The sequence below is a fragment of the Macrosteles quadrilineatus genome, unplaced genomic scaffold, assembly GCF_028750875.1.
Source record: "Macrosteles quadrilineatus isolate MER2022 unplaced genomic scaffold, UCM_ALF_1.0 Scaffold_4__1_contigs__length_99947679, whole genome shotgun sequence".
NCBI lineage: Eukaryota > Metazoa > Arthropoda > Insecta > Hemiptera > Cicadellidae > Macrosteles > Macrosteles quadrilineatus.
The window spans coordinates 82,970,549-82,987,202 of NW_026542597.1; the positions used below are offsets into that span (position 1 = coordinate 82,970,549).

The window sequence follows — 16,654 nt, forward strand, 5'->3', positions numbered from 1 at the left end:
TGTCAATGTGCGTTTTTGTGTGTTCGTGTTCTATGTACTTATTTATTAAATGACGACCTTCATATATGAAAGTGAATAACGACGCCTTGTACGGCCTGAAGATGGTTCCCTGTGAACCGAAACTATAGTTGCCACAAGCAGCATATCGGATTACTGAATGCAGGTATTTAAACTATTATAAATATTCAAACGTAATCCGGAGGCTAACAACTCTTAAAAACTTAATTAGGCCTTTTAAAGAACCAAATATCTTATGTATCTTGCCTACTATGACTATTATTGTTATAATTATTGCCTTAAAATCTCTCAATAATATCTGTAGTAATGGCGTTTAAACATAATTAGGAAAACACTCATTTCTGAGGAAAATGATAAAGGTGAAATGAAAACAAAATATAAATGTCTAGAATTAAAACCAAAACCCAATGAATAATTTTCTTCTTCAATTACTAGGCTAGTTACCCACAGATACAAGTTCTCAATTGAAAGGGTACAATCAATGTTGCATTTGTGTTTTGGAGGTTTTGCTTGTGTATTTGTGGGACAGCAACTGTGTGTCGAGTGTTCTTCACTCATACACGATGGCTCTGAGAGTTGGTCTGTATTATAGACATGTCATATATCAGCCAGGAGTAGGCTGCTGTTATTAAGAGCCGTAGATTCTTATAACTTTATTAAAACATGTGAGTGATTTAATTTGGGTTGATTTGATATTGATGATAGGTGATGCTAGGATTCTGTTATTGCACTGTCATTTACATTATTTAGTATTATTACAGTTAGTTGCAAATGTTAAAACCATAAGATTCTCAATTAAGTTAATAGCACTAGGCTCAAATTGTTTCAATGATGTGTTGCTGTTAAATGATAAATATAAATTATTTAAACATTTATTAATTACTCAATAGGAATATTTCAGTTTATTATTAGTCGAGAGTTGTGGCCAGATCGAAGCTGAAATATAGTTTTGTTCAGTCAAAACTCAATCTACAGAAAAATTTTACCTAAAGTCCCATTAAAGACTTGCGTGAAACAAATATTGCCTCAAGATGGAAACAGTTTAAAGGGTTTCAAATTTTTGATTCTCCATAATTAGGCCTTAAAAAAAACAAATATCTTGTATATCCTGCCAACTATGGCTAATGTAACAATTAATGTCTTAAGGGTGGGCTCTACCTCAGCTCGGAAATCTCAGAACGATGTTCGAAGTGTCCGCCAGACTGCGCCGTGTCGGTTCAACCCAGTTGGAGGGGAAGGGGTGGGAGGAGCTAGGAGGTTCGCGAGTTGACTGCCGCTCCCCGCTAGGCAGTGCAGTGCCCTGCGGAGCTCCCGACGCACACACGCGCAAGCGCAACCAGGTTGTTATTTGCGCGTCCGCATATCTTTTGCTTCTGCTCAAACCTCCATCATGCCCTGCCACCGACACTCACTGGCAGCAACGTGACGTTCGCTATCGCTCCCATAAGCGTATACAGTAAATACCCCCGCCACAGCAAACCTGCAGACTAAGCGAATTTCCATTTCCCTAAATGGATTTACACTAAAATGTCTCCTTAAAAATATCACATTTATTCCCTATTTAAAAAGAATCAGTTTAAAACATACTTAGGTTTGCTGCAACAGGGAGGGTAAAAGTGTTTTTTATGTAAAATGTTCATAGTTGGTAAGAAATAAAAACATTTTCCAAATTTGGGCAAAATATGTTAATAAACAAGCAAACTACAACAGTTTACTTATTCTCCATAAGAATAACATGGAAATTTTAAATTTACAATTTTTTGGAAATTTCTCCGTAACTATTAGGCGCATTATAACGCTTCAATATACTAAATTATTTGTTTTTTAAGCTCTACAAAATAGTTTAGAAAGAAATTGCAAAATTTTATGTTTTTTGGGTCAAAAATGGGAAAAACCCATTTTCACCCCATAAACCCCCGTTCCCATGGTCCGATCATGCTGGTTCGCGAACTCGTTCGAATAAACGTAGGTTTACACGTTTGTACCGAATTTCGTCAAAATCGGATCATTTTTGCTCGAGTTATCGCACTAACGGACACATATATATATATATAAAATAATATATATAAATATATATATATATATATATATGAATTTGAACGGATGGTGTTTTTGGCCTCTAGGGACATCAAAACGAAAAAAAAATCGGTCCCGGGTCCAGGTCTTACTATGAGTACTACGGTAATAGCTTATTCCCTATATGGGAAATTCGCTAAAAGTAAAACATTCCAAAATATTGTGTCTTGTTTGTCATTATTGAATAAAAATAAAATACTTTAGTTATACTTTGTACAGTATCACTACATAAAATTATAGTAATCTTAAGTTTTTTTTTTAATCAACCGTTATAATTATTTATTATCTTTTGTTGATGTTTAAGATTTTCATTATTATTTAACTCTATTCCAACTGTAGCTACACCGTAATGGGCACAGAATCAGTCGGTATCTCACAAAAAAATTGAAAAAAAGTGTTGTTAAAAATTACCATGTTATTCTTATGGAGAAAATTAAAACCGTTTTAATTTACTTGTTTATGGATACACTGTATGTTGATAAAATTTGGCAAATTCATTAATTTCAGTATACTGACGTATGGTCAAGAAACACTTTTTACCTTCCCCGTAGCAGCACACCTAAGCACTCGTTAAATCTAATGTTATTTAAATAGGAATAAGTTTGTCTTATTTCTGGAAGTATCTATCTTCTATAATAATAAAACGAAACAGTGTTTTTTTATTTCACGATTCTGAATCAACCACTCGACGGATTTTCATGTTTTTTGTGTTGAAAGAAAGATAATTTTGAGAACTAGGGAATGTTGAAGCCATCATTTTAGTTTAGGGTCCCAGTTTTTTAGAAATTAAGTTTTAATTTTTAAAAAGTCTAGCAGCCGACGCTAAGATTCTAAACTAGCTTTTGGCATAAAATAATTTGCTTAACATAACAGCTGTAAACATTCACCTTTTGTGTCACAAATTCAGCATTTGGATAAAAACATGGATAAAAATGTAAAGACATACTGAGGGTTGACTTATTTATACTATGTGTAATGCTAATCATTGATACGTTCAATTCTTTTGTAAGAGGATGACAGATTAATTTAATATACATAGTAAAATACTAGGATGTTCAAATTATTTTTTAAAGCAATCTTTGTAATATTTGATTTGTTTTAGAGCAATATAATTTGTTTTAACTAACAGCTGGTTAAATACAAATGCCCTATTAGAACTATGAGGTTATTTACTCTGATTTTGTCATTGATTATTAGAAATAGGTAAGATTAGTAGACCACCGAGAAAAGTAACACCATCGATGTGTACAAGTCGAGGATCTGTACACGAGTTAAATGAAAAAGATTTGCAAATTATTTTACTGCTCATCTTTTTTGGAAAGGGTAGGAAAATCACAATTTTTACATGTTTTAATTCGTCTTGGCAGCTTTTTGTTTACAATAAATGTTTTTGAATGCTTGAACTTTGTTTGGATTAGGCCCGGAAATATTGATGTCATAAAGATGTAGATCAAGAATCCTCAGGAATACGATTTTAAATTACCACCACAACCTCAGACGGGTCTTATCCAAAGAAATACAGATGAATGCCATAAATTGAACACAACATTATCATTGACCTAGGATACTGCAATTAGACTAAACATCCTTTTATGAAATCTAAAAAAGTTGTTTGGCGTGTGTTTAGTTGTGGTTACATTTGGAGGCGCTGAATTTTTTATAGTTTAAACAAATGAATATGGGGAATTACGATGTACATTGATTCAATGAGGGTGGTATAATTATCAAGGATATTGGAACTGATAACGGGATAGATTATAAACATAGACAATTAATTACGTCACTAGCTTTACTAGCGTTTTTACTTTTTAAATTCCTTCAACATTTGACCAGTTCTTTTGTTCAAATGAATATTCTTTTTTTTTACTCAGCTGTTTACAAAACAAACTAATATGTTGTTGTGTTTACTTTTCGTTGTTTAAACTTATTTATTTAGCAATTGGTGCAGTGAAATTGACATAAGGATGTGTGTGGACGATTCGTTTAATGATGTCAGGACACCAACGTTATAATTATGTGTACTGTGAATTTTATTGGATGTTTTCGTTTTATTTTAGGGAGTTTCAATTTAGACCTACTGGAAATTGTGTATAGTATGAGTAATTGTATTGTGGTAATATTGATTATGGAAGAGGTAGGTATGCGATGGAAGGTGATATCATTAACTAGGCCTATACACTTCTCAATTGATAATTACTCATTCTACTGTAGGCTGCAATAAAAATTTTCTTTATACGTGTAAACTAGCTGTTCTGAATTATAGGCCTAAACCGTTTTAACTGACTACTCCCGTACGTAGGACGGGCTTACACCTCGTTTTAGTAAAAATACTTTAATCATACAAGTTGAAATTTGCTTTGTGAATAGTTTTGCTGCGACAGGGTATTTTATTTGTAGACCCGAGTTATGACTTGTAGTGGTTTTTAACTTGAAGTTGAATGGCTGAGTGGTCAATAGTCTAGCTAGAACATTTGAGGTATCAGATTCAAGTCCCCAACTTGGAGGGGTTAATTACAACAATTTAAAAATGCTGTTTTAATAAAACAGTACTATTGAGTACTGGTTTTCTAAAAAAAACTCTTTATTATGGTTGTTATTAGAACAATCTCATACCCGACGTTAATAAACAAACTTATATTTTGGTAAAGTTTTAAAGCTGAATCTGTGCAAGCAAGTTGCGTTGGCTGAGTATAACTGTTTACAAAGAGGACAGTATACTCATCTATTTACTTATTTAATACGCAAGCAGGTTTTTTGTGACAATTACTCCTCCGAAACTACTGAACCGATTTACATGTTTCTGGTGTCATTGGAAAGAGCATAACGTGAAGTTGTGCAGGAAACTTCCTTTTTAGGGAAATAATTGGAGAGTGAGGCCCTGGTACCCTTTAAAGTTTTGTATTTCTCCATAAGATTAGCATGGGAAACAAAAATTTTTATAAAACTCCAGCTGTTGTCAGAAATTAAAAATGAAAAGAAAAACCTATGTAAATTGTAAACCGTCAATAATTTTGCTAATTTAATAGTATGAAATGAAATATTCACTATTTGAATTTGGGTTTGCATAAATATTACAATGGAAAAAAGCGAGAGAGCTGATTTACATTACTCCTGATATACTGAAAAAGAAAAATGAGATAACAACACTGTGCTGCATTTCTTAGTAATCATTGAACGAGCCGATTTTCAACTATGGAAACATAGGAAAGTTATATAACACCACCAAGGTGAAGAAATAGAAATAATGTTAAGAAGAAACAAGATCAGCTTTTGAAAAGTGATAAGATATTTATAAGAAATGTTGATTCTATCGATCTCTTATGTACATCTTAAAAATGTTATAATCTTTGAGTAGAATCTTTTAAACTAATCAGAAATTATGACTGTTATTTGTTTTAAAATAACGCCTGTATATATAGCAATTGGTCGAAACCGAGCAGCAGGGACACTATGCGTAAAAACGGCGACGACGCAAAGATAGAATAGAATCAACCGAGAGGAGGGGAAATATCGATCGATGGCTGTGGTGGGAGAGCCGACGACAGGTTGAGCCGTTGGCCGCATGGCCGCGCCACTGCACGGCGCCTTGAAGAGCGCTTGCAAGCCTTTCGAGTCTGCGTGATTACATAGTTATCATTCAACTTTTTAGTAAACTTATTCCAGGTTCTTGTTTTTAAGAATCTATTGCACGTCTCCCGTTTTTTATTTTTTCTCTAAAAATTATTTTTATGTATTAAAACTCATGATAAAGAACGCCTCTTTTTACATTTTTCACCAACCTTTGAGCCCAAAATTTTTTAAATTATCAAAATTTTAAAAAACGGGAAACCTACAATAACATTTGACGGAAAATATGACACCAAGATCTTTTAAATCGGTTCACAATTGGGGCTACAATCAGGAAGAACTAAAACCCTTACATTAGCGCGCGCCAGACGGGTAGAGCGCACCCTTAAAATATTTTACTAATAAAGGGTGTCCCAGTAAGAACGCCGGATTTGAGGAGCGTCTTATCCTTATCTGTATTTCAATAGGAATTCCCAAATTATCAGCGATGTTATCAGTATTAGGTCCCATTTGTAGTCATGAATCACTACACGACGGAACAACGCGTGGTCATAGTTAAAGTGCACTACAAGTACGGAAGCTGCGCACTATTTACAGCCGGAACAATGCACCAAATGATCCATCTGTCCGAAGATTGATTTATAAGTTCGAATAAATTGGTTCAGTTTTATTTTGGGGATATTTAAAGTCGATTGTTTTCGCCAATAGCCCTCAAACAATCCAAGACTTGAAGGAGGAAATGATTCGTGCCATTAATGGAATTCAACATTAAGTGTGTGAAAAAGTGATGGAAAACTTTGTCAAGAGATGTCGAGCTTGTCAGTATTCAGCAGATTGGCACTTACAAGACATAATACTCAATTACTAATCGGAGATGCTATGCTTTAAGATTCATGTTTCATATTGTAAATTTAGCGAGAAAATATATGGTTTGTTAACATTTCAAATCCGGAGTTCTTATTGGGACACCCTTTATCTGTAACAATGAAATTCGTAAAATGAATTGAAAAACACTTATTTCTGAGGGAAATGTTAGTCTAAAGGTGAAATGAAAACAAAATAAATATGACTATTAAAACCAAACCTCAATGATAAGTCTTTCACTTGTTTTATGATACTTTAAACAATGACATCTAAATATGATATGGTAATCAATTAAGTGGGTAAGTGTACTCCACTCCATCTGTGGGATAATGATGAAATGAGAACCAACAATATTGTCTTGAGTATGAATCTTTAATTAATATTCTACTTCTTTAATTACTAGGCTAGTGACCCACAGATATTACATTATAAAAACTAGAAGTTGTGTCTGAGTGTATCTGTGGGACAGCAACTGTGTGTCGAGTGTTCTTCACTTATACACACGATGGCTCTGAGAGTTGCTCTATATTATAGACCTGGCATATATCAGCCAGGAGTAGGCTGCTGTTATTAAGAGCCGTACATTCTTATAAATTTATTAAAACATGTGACTGATTTAATTTGGGTTGATTTGATATTGATGATAGGTGATGCTAGGATTCTGTTGTTGCACTGTCATTTACAATATTTAGTATTATTACAGGTAGTTGCAAATGTTAAAACCATAAGATTCTCAATTAAGTTAATAGCACTAGGCTCTGTTAGTTTCGGTCGAATCCAAGTTCAAATTTAAAAAAGCTGTATCATCCATGAACATTTATTATTATTATTACCGTAATTATTTTATTTTTAACCAATTTTATCCTATGAAAGAAAAGACTATTTCTTACTAATATCGTAACATTTTAATTCTGTTTAGGTATTGGTGTCCATGATGTTTTAAAGTATTTGCTACTCTTGAAAAGCATAATGAAAAAAAATTTCTGAGATAACCAGTACAAAGTACCAATTCAATCAAGAAAAAAGGCAATTTTTGTACTCATAAAGAGATTGGGGTGTTATTTTTTTATTAATCTTCAAAACATACAAGTTGAAACAAAGTAAGGATATTCCTTTAAATATCACCATACAGTTATTTCAGTATGTCATTTAACTGGTTTGCACGATGTTTTGAAGTACTTGCTCCTGAAAAGCATAATGAAAAGGTTTACTGTGTTGAAAACCAACAAAAATGTCTAGAATTAAATAAATTACGTTTATTGTCCCTATAAATTATGTTTAATTTTCTACTTCTTCAAATACTAGGCTAGTAACCCACAGATACAATTACATTTTAAAAACCAGACGTAGTCACTCATTGTATCTGTGGGACAGCAACTGTGTGTCGAGTGTTCTTCACTCATACACACAATGGCTCTGAGAGTTGGTCAATATTATAGACCTGGCATATATCAGCCAGGAGTAGGCTGCTGTTATTAAGAGCCGTACATTCTTATAAATTTATTAAAACATGTGACTGATTTAATTTGGGTTGATTTGGTATCGATGATCGGTGATGCTAGGATTCTGTTATTTCACTGTCATTTACAATATTTAGTATTATTACAGGTACCGTAGTTGCAAATGTTAAAACCATAAGATTCACTCAATTAAGTTAATAGCACTAGGCTCTGTTAGTTTCGGTCAAACCCAAGTTCAAATTTAAAAAAAGTTGTATCATCCATGAACATTTATTATTATTACCACCGTAGTTATTTTACTTTAACCAATTATATCATATGAAATGGCTACCTATTTCTTACTAATATCGTAACAACATTTTAATTCTCTTTTGGTATTGGTGTCCATATTTTGAATTTTTTGCTAATCTTAAATAGCACGATGAAAAAGATTCTGAGATAACCAGTACAAAGTACTAATTCAATCAAGAAAAAAGCAATTTTTTGTATTCATTAAGAGATTGAGGTTTCTGTTATTTTTCAATTAATAAATGTCACATCTCCATACAATTTTTTACCATGTCGTTTTGAAGGTTATTTATCAATTTTATAAATGTAAGAACAACAGCTTAAATGAAAGAGAAACTTCTAAAACACAATTATTGAGTAGTTTTATCATTTTTTAAGTCAAACCATACTAGTTACAGAGTAAGGATATTCCTTTAAATATCACCATACAGTTATTTCATGCATTCAGCATGTCCTTAAACTGGTTTCCACAATGTTTTGAAGTATTTGCTCCTAAAAAGCATAATGAAAAGGTTTACTGTGCTACAAGCCTGTTACTTTTCAAAACGGCACACGGAAGATTTCTCAGGTGCCGTTTGACGTCACTAACTGCTGACGTCACTTTGAGGGAACACCATTACCACAACGATACGGTTTCGAGGCATCGGCCTCGGTGGTATAGTGACGGGCTGATAATCCGAATGTACCGGGTTTGAATCCCGCTGGTAGCACTAACTTTTTGTCAACAATTATTTTCATATCAGCAAGTTTGGTTGGTTTGGTTAGGTTATGACAGTTTTATTTTATAATTAAGAAATTATAAAATTGAATTTTAGGCATTTATAATTTTATTTTATGAACAAAACTATTTTTTAGATTTAGTAGACCTTCATTCGATTTTTTCATTATTAGTACGTTTGGTTAGGTTATGACAGTTTAATTTAATAATAGAAAAATTATAAAATTGTCTTGTTTCTTCAGACGCAGCAGTTAGTGACATCAAACGGCACCTGAGAAATCTTCCGTGTGCCCCACCAGTTACTTTTGGTACATATTTGAAAACAAAAACAGATTTTTTCTTGTAAAAAGAATACTGTATGGCTTGGTGAGGTTAGAATCAATTTTTTCAATGCTCAGTTGCTGTTAAATGATAATTATAATTTTTTTTAAAATTTATTAATTAGCCTTCTCAATAGGAATATTTCTGTTGAGTACTAGTCAAGGGTTTTGGTCAGATCGAAGCTGAAATATAGTTTTGTTCAACAGTCAAAACTCAGCTTACGGAAAAATTTAACCTCAGGTCACACTGCAGACTTTTGTAAAACAAATATTGCCTCAAGGTGGATACAGTTTGAAGGGGTTCAAATAGTTGATTCTCCTTAATAAGGCCTTTTAAAGAACCAAATATCTTATATCTTGCCAACTATGACTATTATTGTAATAATTATTGCCTTAAAATCTCTCAATAATAACTGTAGTAATGGCATTTAAACATAACTAGTGAACCTGTGCGGCTCAATGCCCCGCAAAATTACATATGAATGTAGAAAACAAATTCATCGTGTTATATATTGGCTCAACGTCAAAAATTAAATACAGTAATAATAAATCTTTAGAAGAGAAGCAGTCCAGCCATTTTCTAGCTGTATGTGTATTTTATTTAATAAGTGCTCAAGTATGTTATAGGGTACCGGTAGTTATTTTTAAAAATGTTTTAAAACACATTTAACAAAACTTCTTATCATATCAAAATCAAACCAATATAAAATATGCCCTATGTAGCATATTTTGAGGGTCATATAACTTAATGCTGCTTGAAGAAAACACCTTTAAAAATAAACACTAAAAAAACAATATTTTAACCACAAAATCACTTCCATGAATACTAAGATTTTAGTCTTGACGTTACCTTCAGGAAGATTACCCTCGTCAAAATTTCCTATAATGAATATGTGTAACCTATTAAAAGATGTAGCCTTACATAAAACAACATATAATATAGTTGCTCATGACTGAAATTGGTCTGGGTAAGAACAGTGCTGATCTTTAAGTGCTTAAGTTACTTGGCTTGGTGCTTTCATAACTGCAAACTCAAAATACACCCACAAGTAAAAAAAAATCAAGTTATTGGTTGTGTAACCTATTTTTGTGTAACAACGTTATTCACATGAAGTTTTAAGGATAATTCTAAAATGTCCCTGGTATATTCGAACCCGTCAAATACATTTAGAACTGGGGATAAAACCTATAGAAGACTTTATCAAGAAAGTTACATCAAAATTGTTTACAAAACTTCCATTAACCAGCAGCATTGGATTTTATAACCCAGGCCAACCTTCTGAAATCCAGAGACTCCGACTAAAACCCAGATTGCCTCAAGATGTTTTATTATAACCATTTTTTTTTTCATTGATTTGTGTTTCATTGGTGGACAGTGCCTTTACAGTCCGACCCGCTAAAACAGTGACAATAAGTGCCTGAGGGGCTAAGCTGACCTCTATCCATGTTAATGTAATTAATAATGTTATGTTTGTCTTTTTTATATTATACCTAACCTGTATAGCAATGAAATGCTGATCGGTTAATAAAATCTTAAAAAAAAAAAAACATGAAGTAGATGAATTGTTTGATTTGCCGATCAGCTGTTTTGTTTCAAATGAATTAATAAAATGTCAAAGATTTGTGATTTTAAATACATACATTATTATAGTAAAGTTTTCTAAATCGTGGTAACTTAATCTCAACTAAATTTTACTATTCCCGGAATTAAAATAAAGTAGTAAGATCCATTATGAGTAAACTTCATCATAATACACAGCAATTATTATTTAGTAGACTTTGACTATGTTCAAGTAACAAACATATGTTTCTGTAAATAAAAATTATCTCCTATGTTATCCTTATGGAGAAATACAAAACTTTAAAGGGCGCCAGGACCTCACTCTCTAATTATTTCCCTAAACAGAAAGTTTCTTGCACAACTTCACGTTACGCTCTTTCCAATGACACCAAAAACATGTCAATCGGTTCAGTAGTTTCGGAGGAGTAATTGTCACAAAAAACCTGCTTGCGTATTAAATAAGTACGAGAGGTCGTCCAGTGGTCGAAACTCGACCAAAAATATGTAATACTTCTCTATTTTCACCCCACACTGTAAATAAAACATGTGATTGGAGTTTCTTCCATTTGTTTTGATTTTCTGTTTATATTTCGTTGTTATTTCGTCACCAGCATGGCAACGCATAAAATCCATGTTAATTTTTTCAAATTTTCAATCTCATTTTTTGTGCTTATCTTTGAGCCTATTTAAATTTATAAAGGGATTCTGCACACCTACAGGAAAATTGCTTTCTAACGGTATGCGCAGATTTACCCCACGATGCACACAAGCTGAGAAAAAAGGTTTTAAAGAAACATGCTTGCCTATTAATATATAGATAGATAATATAGATTAGGAAAAACTCATTTCTGATGAAAATGATAAAGGTGAAATGAAAACAAAATATAAATGTCTAGAATTAAAACCAAAACCCAATGAATAATTTTCTACTCCTTCAATTACTAGGCTAGTTACCCACAGATACAAGTTCTCAATTGAAAGCCGTACAATCTATGTTGCGTTTGTGTATCTGTGGGACAGCAACTGTGTGTCGAGTGTTCTTCACTCATACACAATGGCTCTGAGAGTTGGTCTATATTATAGACCTGTCATATATCAGCCAGGAGTAGGCTGCTGTTATTAAGAGCCGTACATTCTTATAACTTTATGAAAACATGTTACTGATTTAATTTGGGACGAACAATACGGTCCGTAATATAACACTTATGTCTTAAAATGTTTTACTTTTATCTGTATTAATGACATTCGAACATAATTTGTGATTTCACTAGCCACCCTGCTGAGGTCACATTGAAGACTTGTGTGAAACAAATATTTCCCAAGGGGTTCAAATAGTTGATTCTCCATAATTAGGCCTTTTAAAGAACCAAATATCTTATGTATCTTACCAACTATGACTATTGTAATAATTTATGTCTTAAAATCTCTTAATAATATCTTTAATAATAACATTCAAACATGATTTGAAAAACACTCCTTTCCGAGGGAAATGTTAGCCTAAAGGTGAAATGAAAAAAAATAAAGGTCTAGAATTAAAACCAAAACCCAATGAATAATAATTCTTTCACTTGAATAAATGATACATGATACCTTAAACAATTACATCTTATGATATGGTAATCAATTAAGTGGGTAAGTGTACTCCATCTGTGGGATAATGATGAAATGAGAACCAACAATAGTGTCTTGAGTATGAATCGTTAATTAATATTCTACTTCTTTAATTACTAGGCTAGTGACCCACAGATACAATTACATTATAAAAACTAGAAGTTGTGTCTGAGTGTATCTGTGGGACAGCAACTGTGTGTCGAGTGTTCTTCACTCACACACACGATGGCTCTGAGAGTTGGTCTATATTATAGACCTGGCATATATCAGCCAGGAGTAGGCTGCTGTTATTAAGAGCCGTACATTCTTAACTTTATGAAAACACTACCAGTGTACCCGTTCTACAAACGAGGATCTTGTGAGCAGTTGAAACTTTATTATGTCCAGAACAGCAGTTTGTTAGCATTTATCCAGATATGCAGGCAAAACTATTATACAGAAAACCATCAATCCTATTATCTAACAGTTTTAAGGCTACTCGAATACCTTGCCAAAAAATGTCACGTGGGTATCTATTTTTTATATATTTGATATCTGGTGATAAAACTAAAACAGTAACTTTTAGATTTTTAGGCTAAGTACGAAGCTAAAAGGCTACTCTCCACACTGGTTAAAAACGAATCCGATAAAAGATTGAAGTACTGTGTATGAGGACAAACTAATTATGTACACAATATAAAGCATAAACAATTCACAATGGGTTACTCGAAGAATGTTTGACTGAAATGTCTTTCAATTTTCATTGCATAAACTAACATTTAGAACCCAGACAACTGTTCTAAATGTATAGTTATTATTGGGATTAAATTAAATTTTAATCCTCAATTCTTTTCACACTTCTACTTTCACTTGTTCTGTTGTCAGACCAAACATTATTACCTATGTTAAACATATAAGAACATACAATTTCAAGTATAGGCCTATTTATATTTACATAGTATGCACTTAAGTTCTAGATGATAACACTTAAGTACATCCAAGAGCCTGTTTTTACATTTTTAAATATTTAACTGGCATAATGATGATACTGTATTTATATTCTGAAAACGCTGATGACATCCCTATCCCACAGCGATCTGAGTGCCCAATAAATTCAATTCTCTCAAGATCCATGTATTTTCAGTTTTTTTAAATTTTTGTTTTGACTGCATGTTGAGTCAGAACAGTTTATTCCTTTAAGTCCCACCATGTAGATAAGTAACATCAGCTTTCCTTCTCTAAAGACTTGATAATATGATTTTTTGTAATCTCGCTAGTCGCTAAGCTATTTACATGTGTAGTAGTATAGCACTCTAATAGAAGGACTTGGCAAATTCATTATTTTACTTACGAAAAACAGCTTTTTCAATAATTTATATCTCCCACAAGGATGAGAATGGTTGTTACATACTACTATCCTCACTTCCTACATAAGGTGAAGATAACTACAGTTGTCGCAGCTAGTCTGGGCACGCGGCCGCGCTAGGGCGGGGGGTGTAGAGGGGAGTGTTTATCGCTCATTTCCAAAAACATCTGGCCCACACGGCTCTCTGGGGTTGTTCAGCGCCTCAGCACTGTCTTCATGGCTTTGACGTGGGGGACGGTTAGGACACAAGGGTCCGCGCGCCCAGACTAGCTGCGACTACTGTACTTGGTGACTTTTGTTGAGACTGAAAATTTCACAGATTTTTCCTGTTTTAAATTAAATCTATCTATAAAGCCACGCGATTGTTCATCCACCTTTGCCATGGCAAATGATGAGTTATAGTGATCATAATTGTTTTGATGAATCAACAGTTTTCACCTCTAACGTCCTGATGCCATTGTAAGGCTGGTTGCTATTTGGTCGCTTATAAATTTCAGCCAAACTTAAAATGTCCTTATCCAAACTCAAATAAACATTACTAACCTATTTATTACTGCTCTCCAATATTTAAAAATACAATAGTTATTAAATTAATTAAGTGTAATTTGCCTATTTGTAAATTACCTAACTCTGGAAAAAGTAGCCTAAGTAAAAATCTAGTCTTAGCATAAGTACTTGATGATTTAATTTGACCTGTTTCTGATTGATATTTGTAAGATAAGATGCATTTCCTAGTTAAATTGCCATCCTCAATAACACTTCTAGCTGGTTTTCATTTTTATGATGTCAAAGACAAGATAAGGCTACCTCACTTTGGATGTCATTCACCAAAGTGTATTACAACACTAACATCCAAGAGATTGTTTTTAGATTTCTATATATATATTTAACTGGCATTATGATGATAGACTTTATATTCTGAAAACGCTGATGACATCCCTATCCCACAGCGATCTGAGTGCCTAATGAATTTGATTCTCTTATAAATAGAATTAAGTTAGATTGAACAAATTTTAAGCTGTAAAACTTTTTTGTAAATTGCGAAAACACTTGAGTACTCACACACATAATTTTGACAATGAAGCATTATAGGTAGGCTATCACATTTCTGAATTATTTAAAAATTAAATACATGGTAAATTGAGGATGATGCCGATGTAACTGTACAGATGTATGTTAGTTTGACCCTGGATACACATTTTGTTTGAATTATTATTTGGTACTTTTTACAAGTATTAGCACAATGATGATAACATTTTAATGTTCTGAATGAACTGATGACAACCCTATCCCACAGCGATCTGAGTGCTTTAAAGAATCTGAACTGATTTTTCTCACTAGAATTCGTTATTTTACAGTAGGATGACAAAATTATTGTTTACCTTTGAACCTTCACATTTTATTTCATTGACTGAAATTAAAAACAAACCAATATTAGGTAGCTTACATGAAAATCTAAATGCATTCATCAACTTAGTGAATAAGATTGACAATTTAATTATTTTAACAAGCACTGTGATGAAGTTATTGAACTCTCTCTTTCTGACAGGGCATTGATGTAAGCCTTTCAATACTGAGTGCTTTTAAATTGATAATTATTTCATACTTATACTCTTGAATTGTTTTTAAACTTCCTGTGTTTGTTTTGGTTTTGTAAGTTTCCAGTTTAAATTTGCCAAAGTTATTGATTAGATTCAACCTTCTGATGCCATCAAAATTTATTTAGTTCTATCACATCACTCATGTTACTAATATTTTTCTGAAGTTTATATTTTTCCCAGCATAATGATTTTGCACTATGATGGTTCTTTTGAACTCTCTCTTACTGATACTGTTGATGTCAACAAAATAATTCTGAGTGCTCCAAATCTTTATGTATGATGAGAACAAGCTGGTTCAATGGTAGTGCTCGAGACTTTAGTCCCAGAGGTCCTGGGTTCAAATCCTGCCAATCACCAATGAATTTTTGTGACCCTCTAGGGCTAGCCTTTGGTCATGTTAAAATGGTTCTGGGCGCCCTAGAATATGAAAGTGGGACAAGAACCCCCTCAAATCTCGGTAGATTCGTCGCAGCATCTGTCTTTCTTCCATTTCAATCTGCTTTCTGCTAGCCAGATTTCAGTCAGATAGGATCTACTAATTTTTACTCGTCTTGTTTCAGACTGAGCAGGAGGAAGCGATGCTGAACAAGAAGAGGTCGAAGAAGGTTGACAGGAAATACAAGACAAGGCAGCGACTGGCAAAGGTGGAGCAGGCACTTGAGGAACAGTTCCAAACTGCTAGAGTGTTAGGTGAGCTTAAAATGTGAAGCAGTAAGCATAAGCACAGTGGAGTCTATAGTGCAAGTGGTATGGTCAGTTAACATGGACGACAATATAAATTTAAAGTAAATACTTCATAAAGTGCTACTTGATGACAGAACAAGGTTGTAAGAATGAATGGGTTGGTTTTTAAGTCGGTTGTTGTTTTTACTGGATTTAAGCAAAAAACCAAAAAACGAGAATCTATAAAATGTCGATGATCGTATGACATGAATTAGACATCTTTCTGGGAAATGTACCAAATGTTACTGCTATTGCAGGTGACGATAGTGATGTCGAAGACCGGGAATCTTTTTAAGGATTTTTTGGATGATGACATCCACATGACGGAGTAGGGCACACAATTTATTTATTTTGCGATAATATGGCACATGATGACATATGATTCTCATAATTTTATTGATGAATTACTTTTTTCACCTCTAACGTCCTGATGCCATAAATAAATAACATTTTTGTTGTATAGTTTGATAAAATATGTTATAAGCAATCAATCAACAGTTTC

The 16,654-nt window shown here is 33.1% G+C and overlaps 1 protein-coding gene across 1 annotated transcript in view; it reads left to right on the plus strand.

Annotated features, from left to right (window-relative positions):
• Positions 1-16,654, plus strand: part of LOC128992354 (40S ribosomal protein S8) — a 31,005-nt gene that overhangs the window by 12,331 nt on the left and 2,020 nt on the right. The window contains exon 5 of the mRNA XM_054415893.1: positions 15,990-16,119. Within this exon, the coding sequence (XP_054271868.1) occupies positions 15,990-16,119 (130 nt within the window). The remainder of the gene's footprint in view (positions 1-15,989; positions 16,120-16,654) is intronic.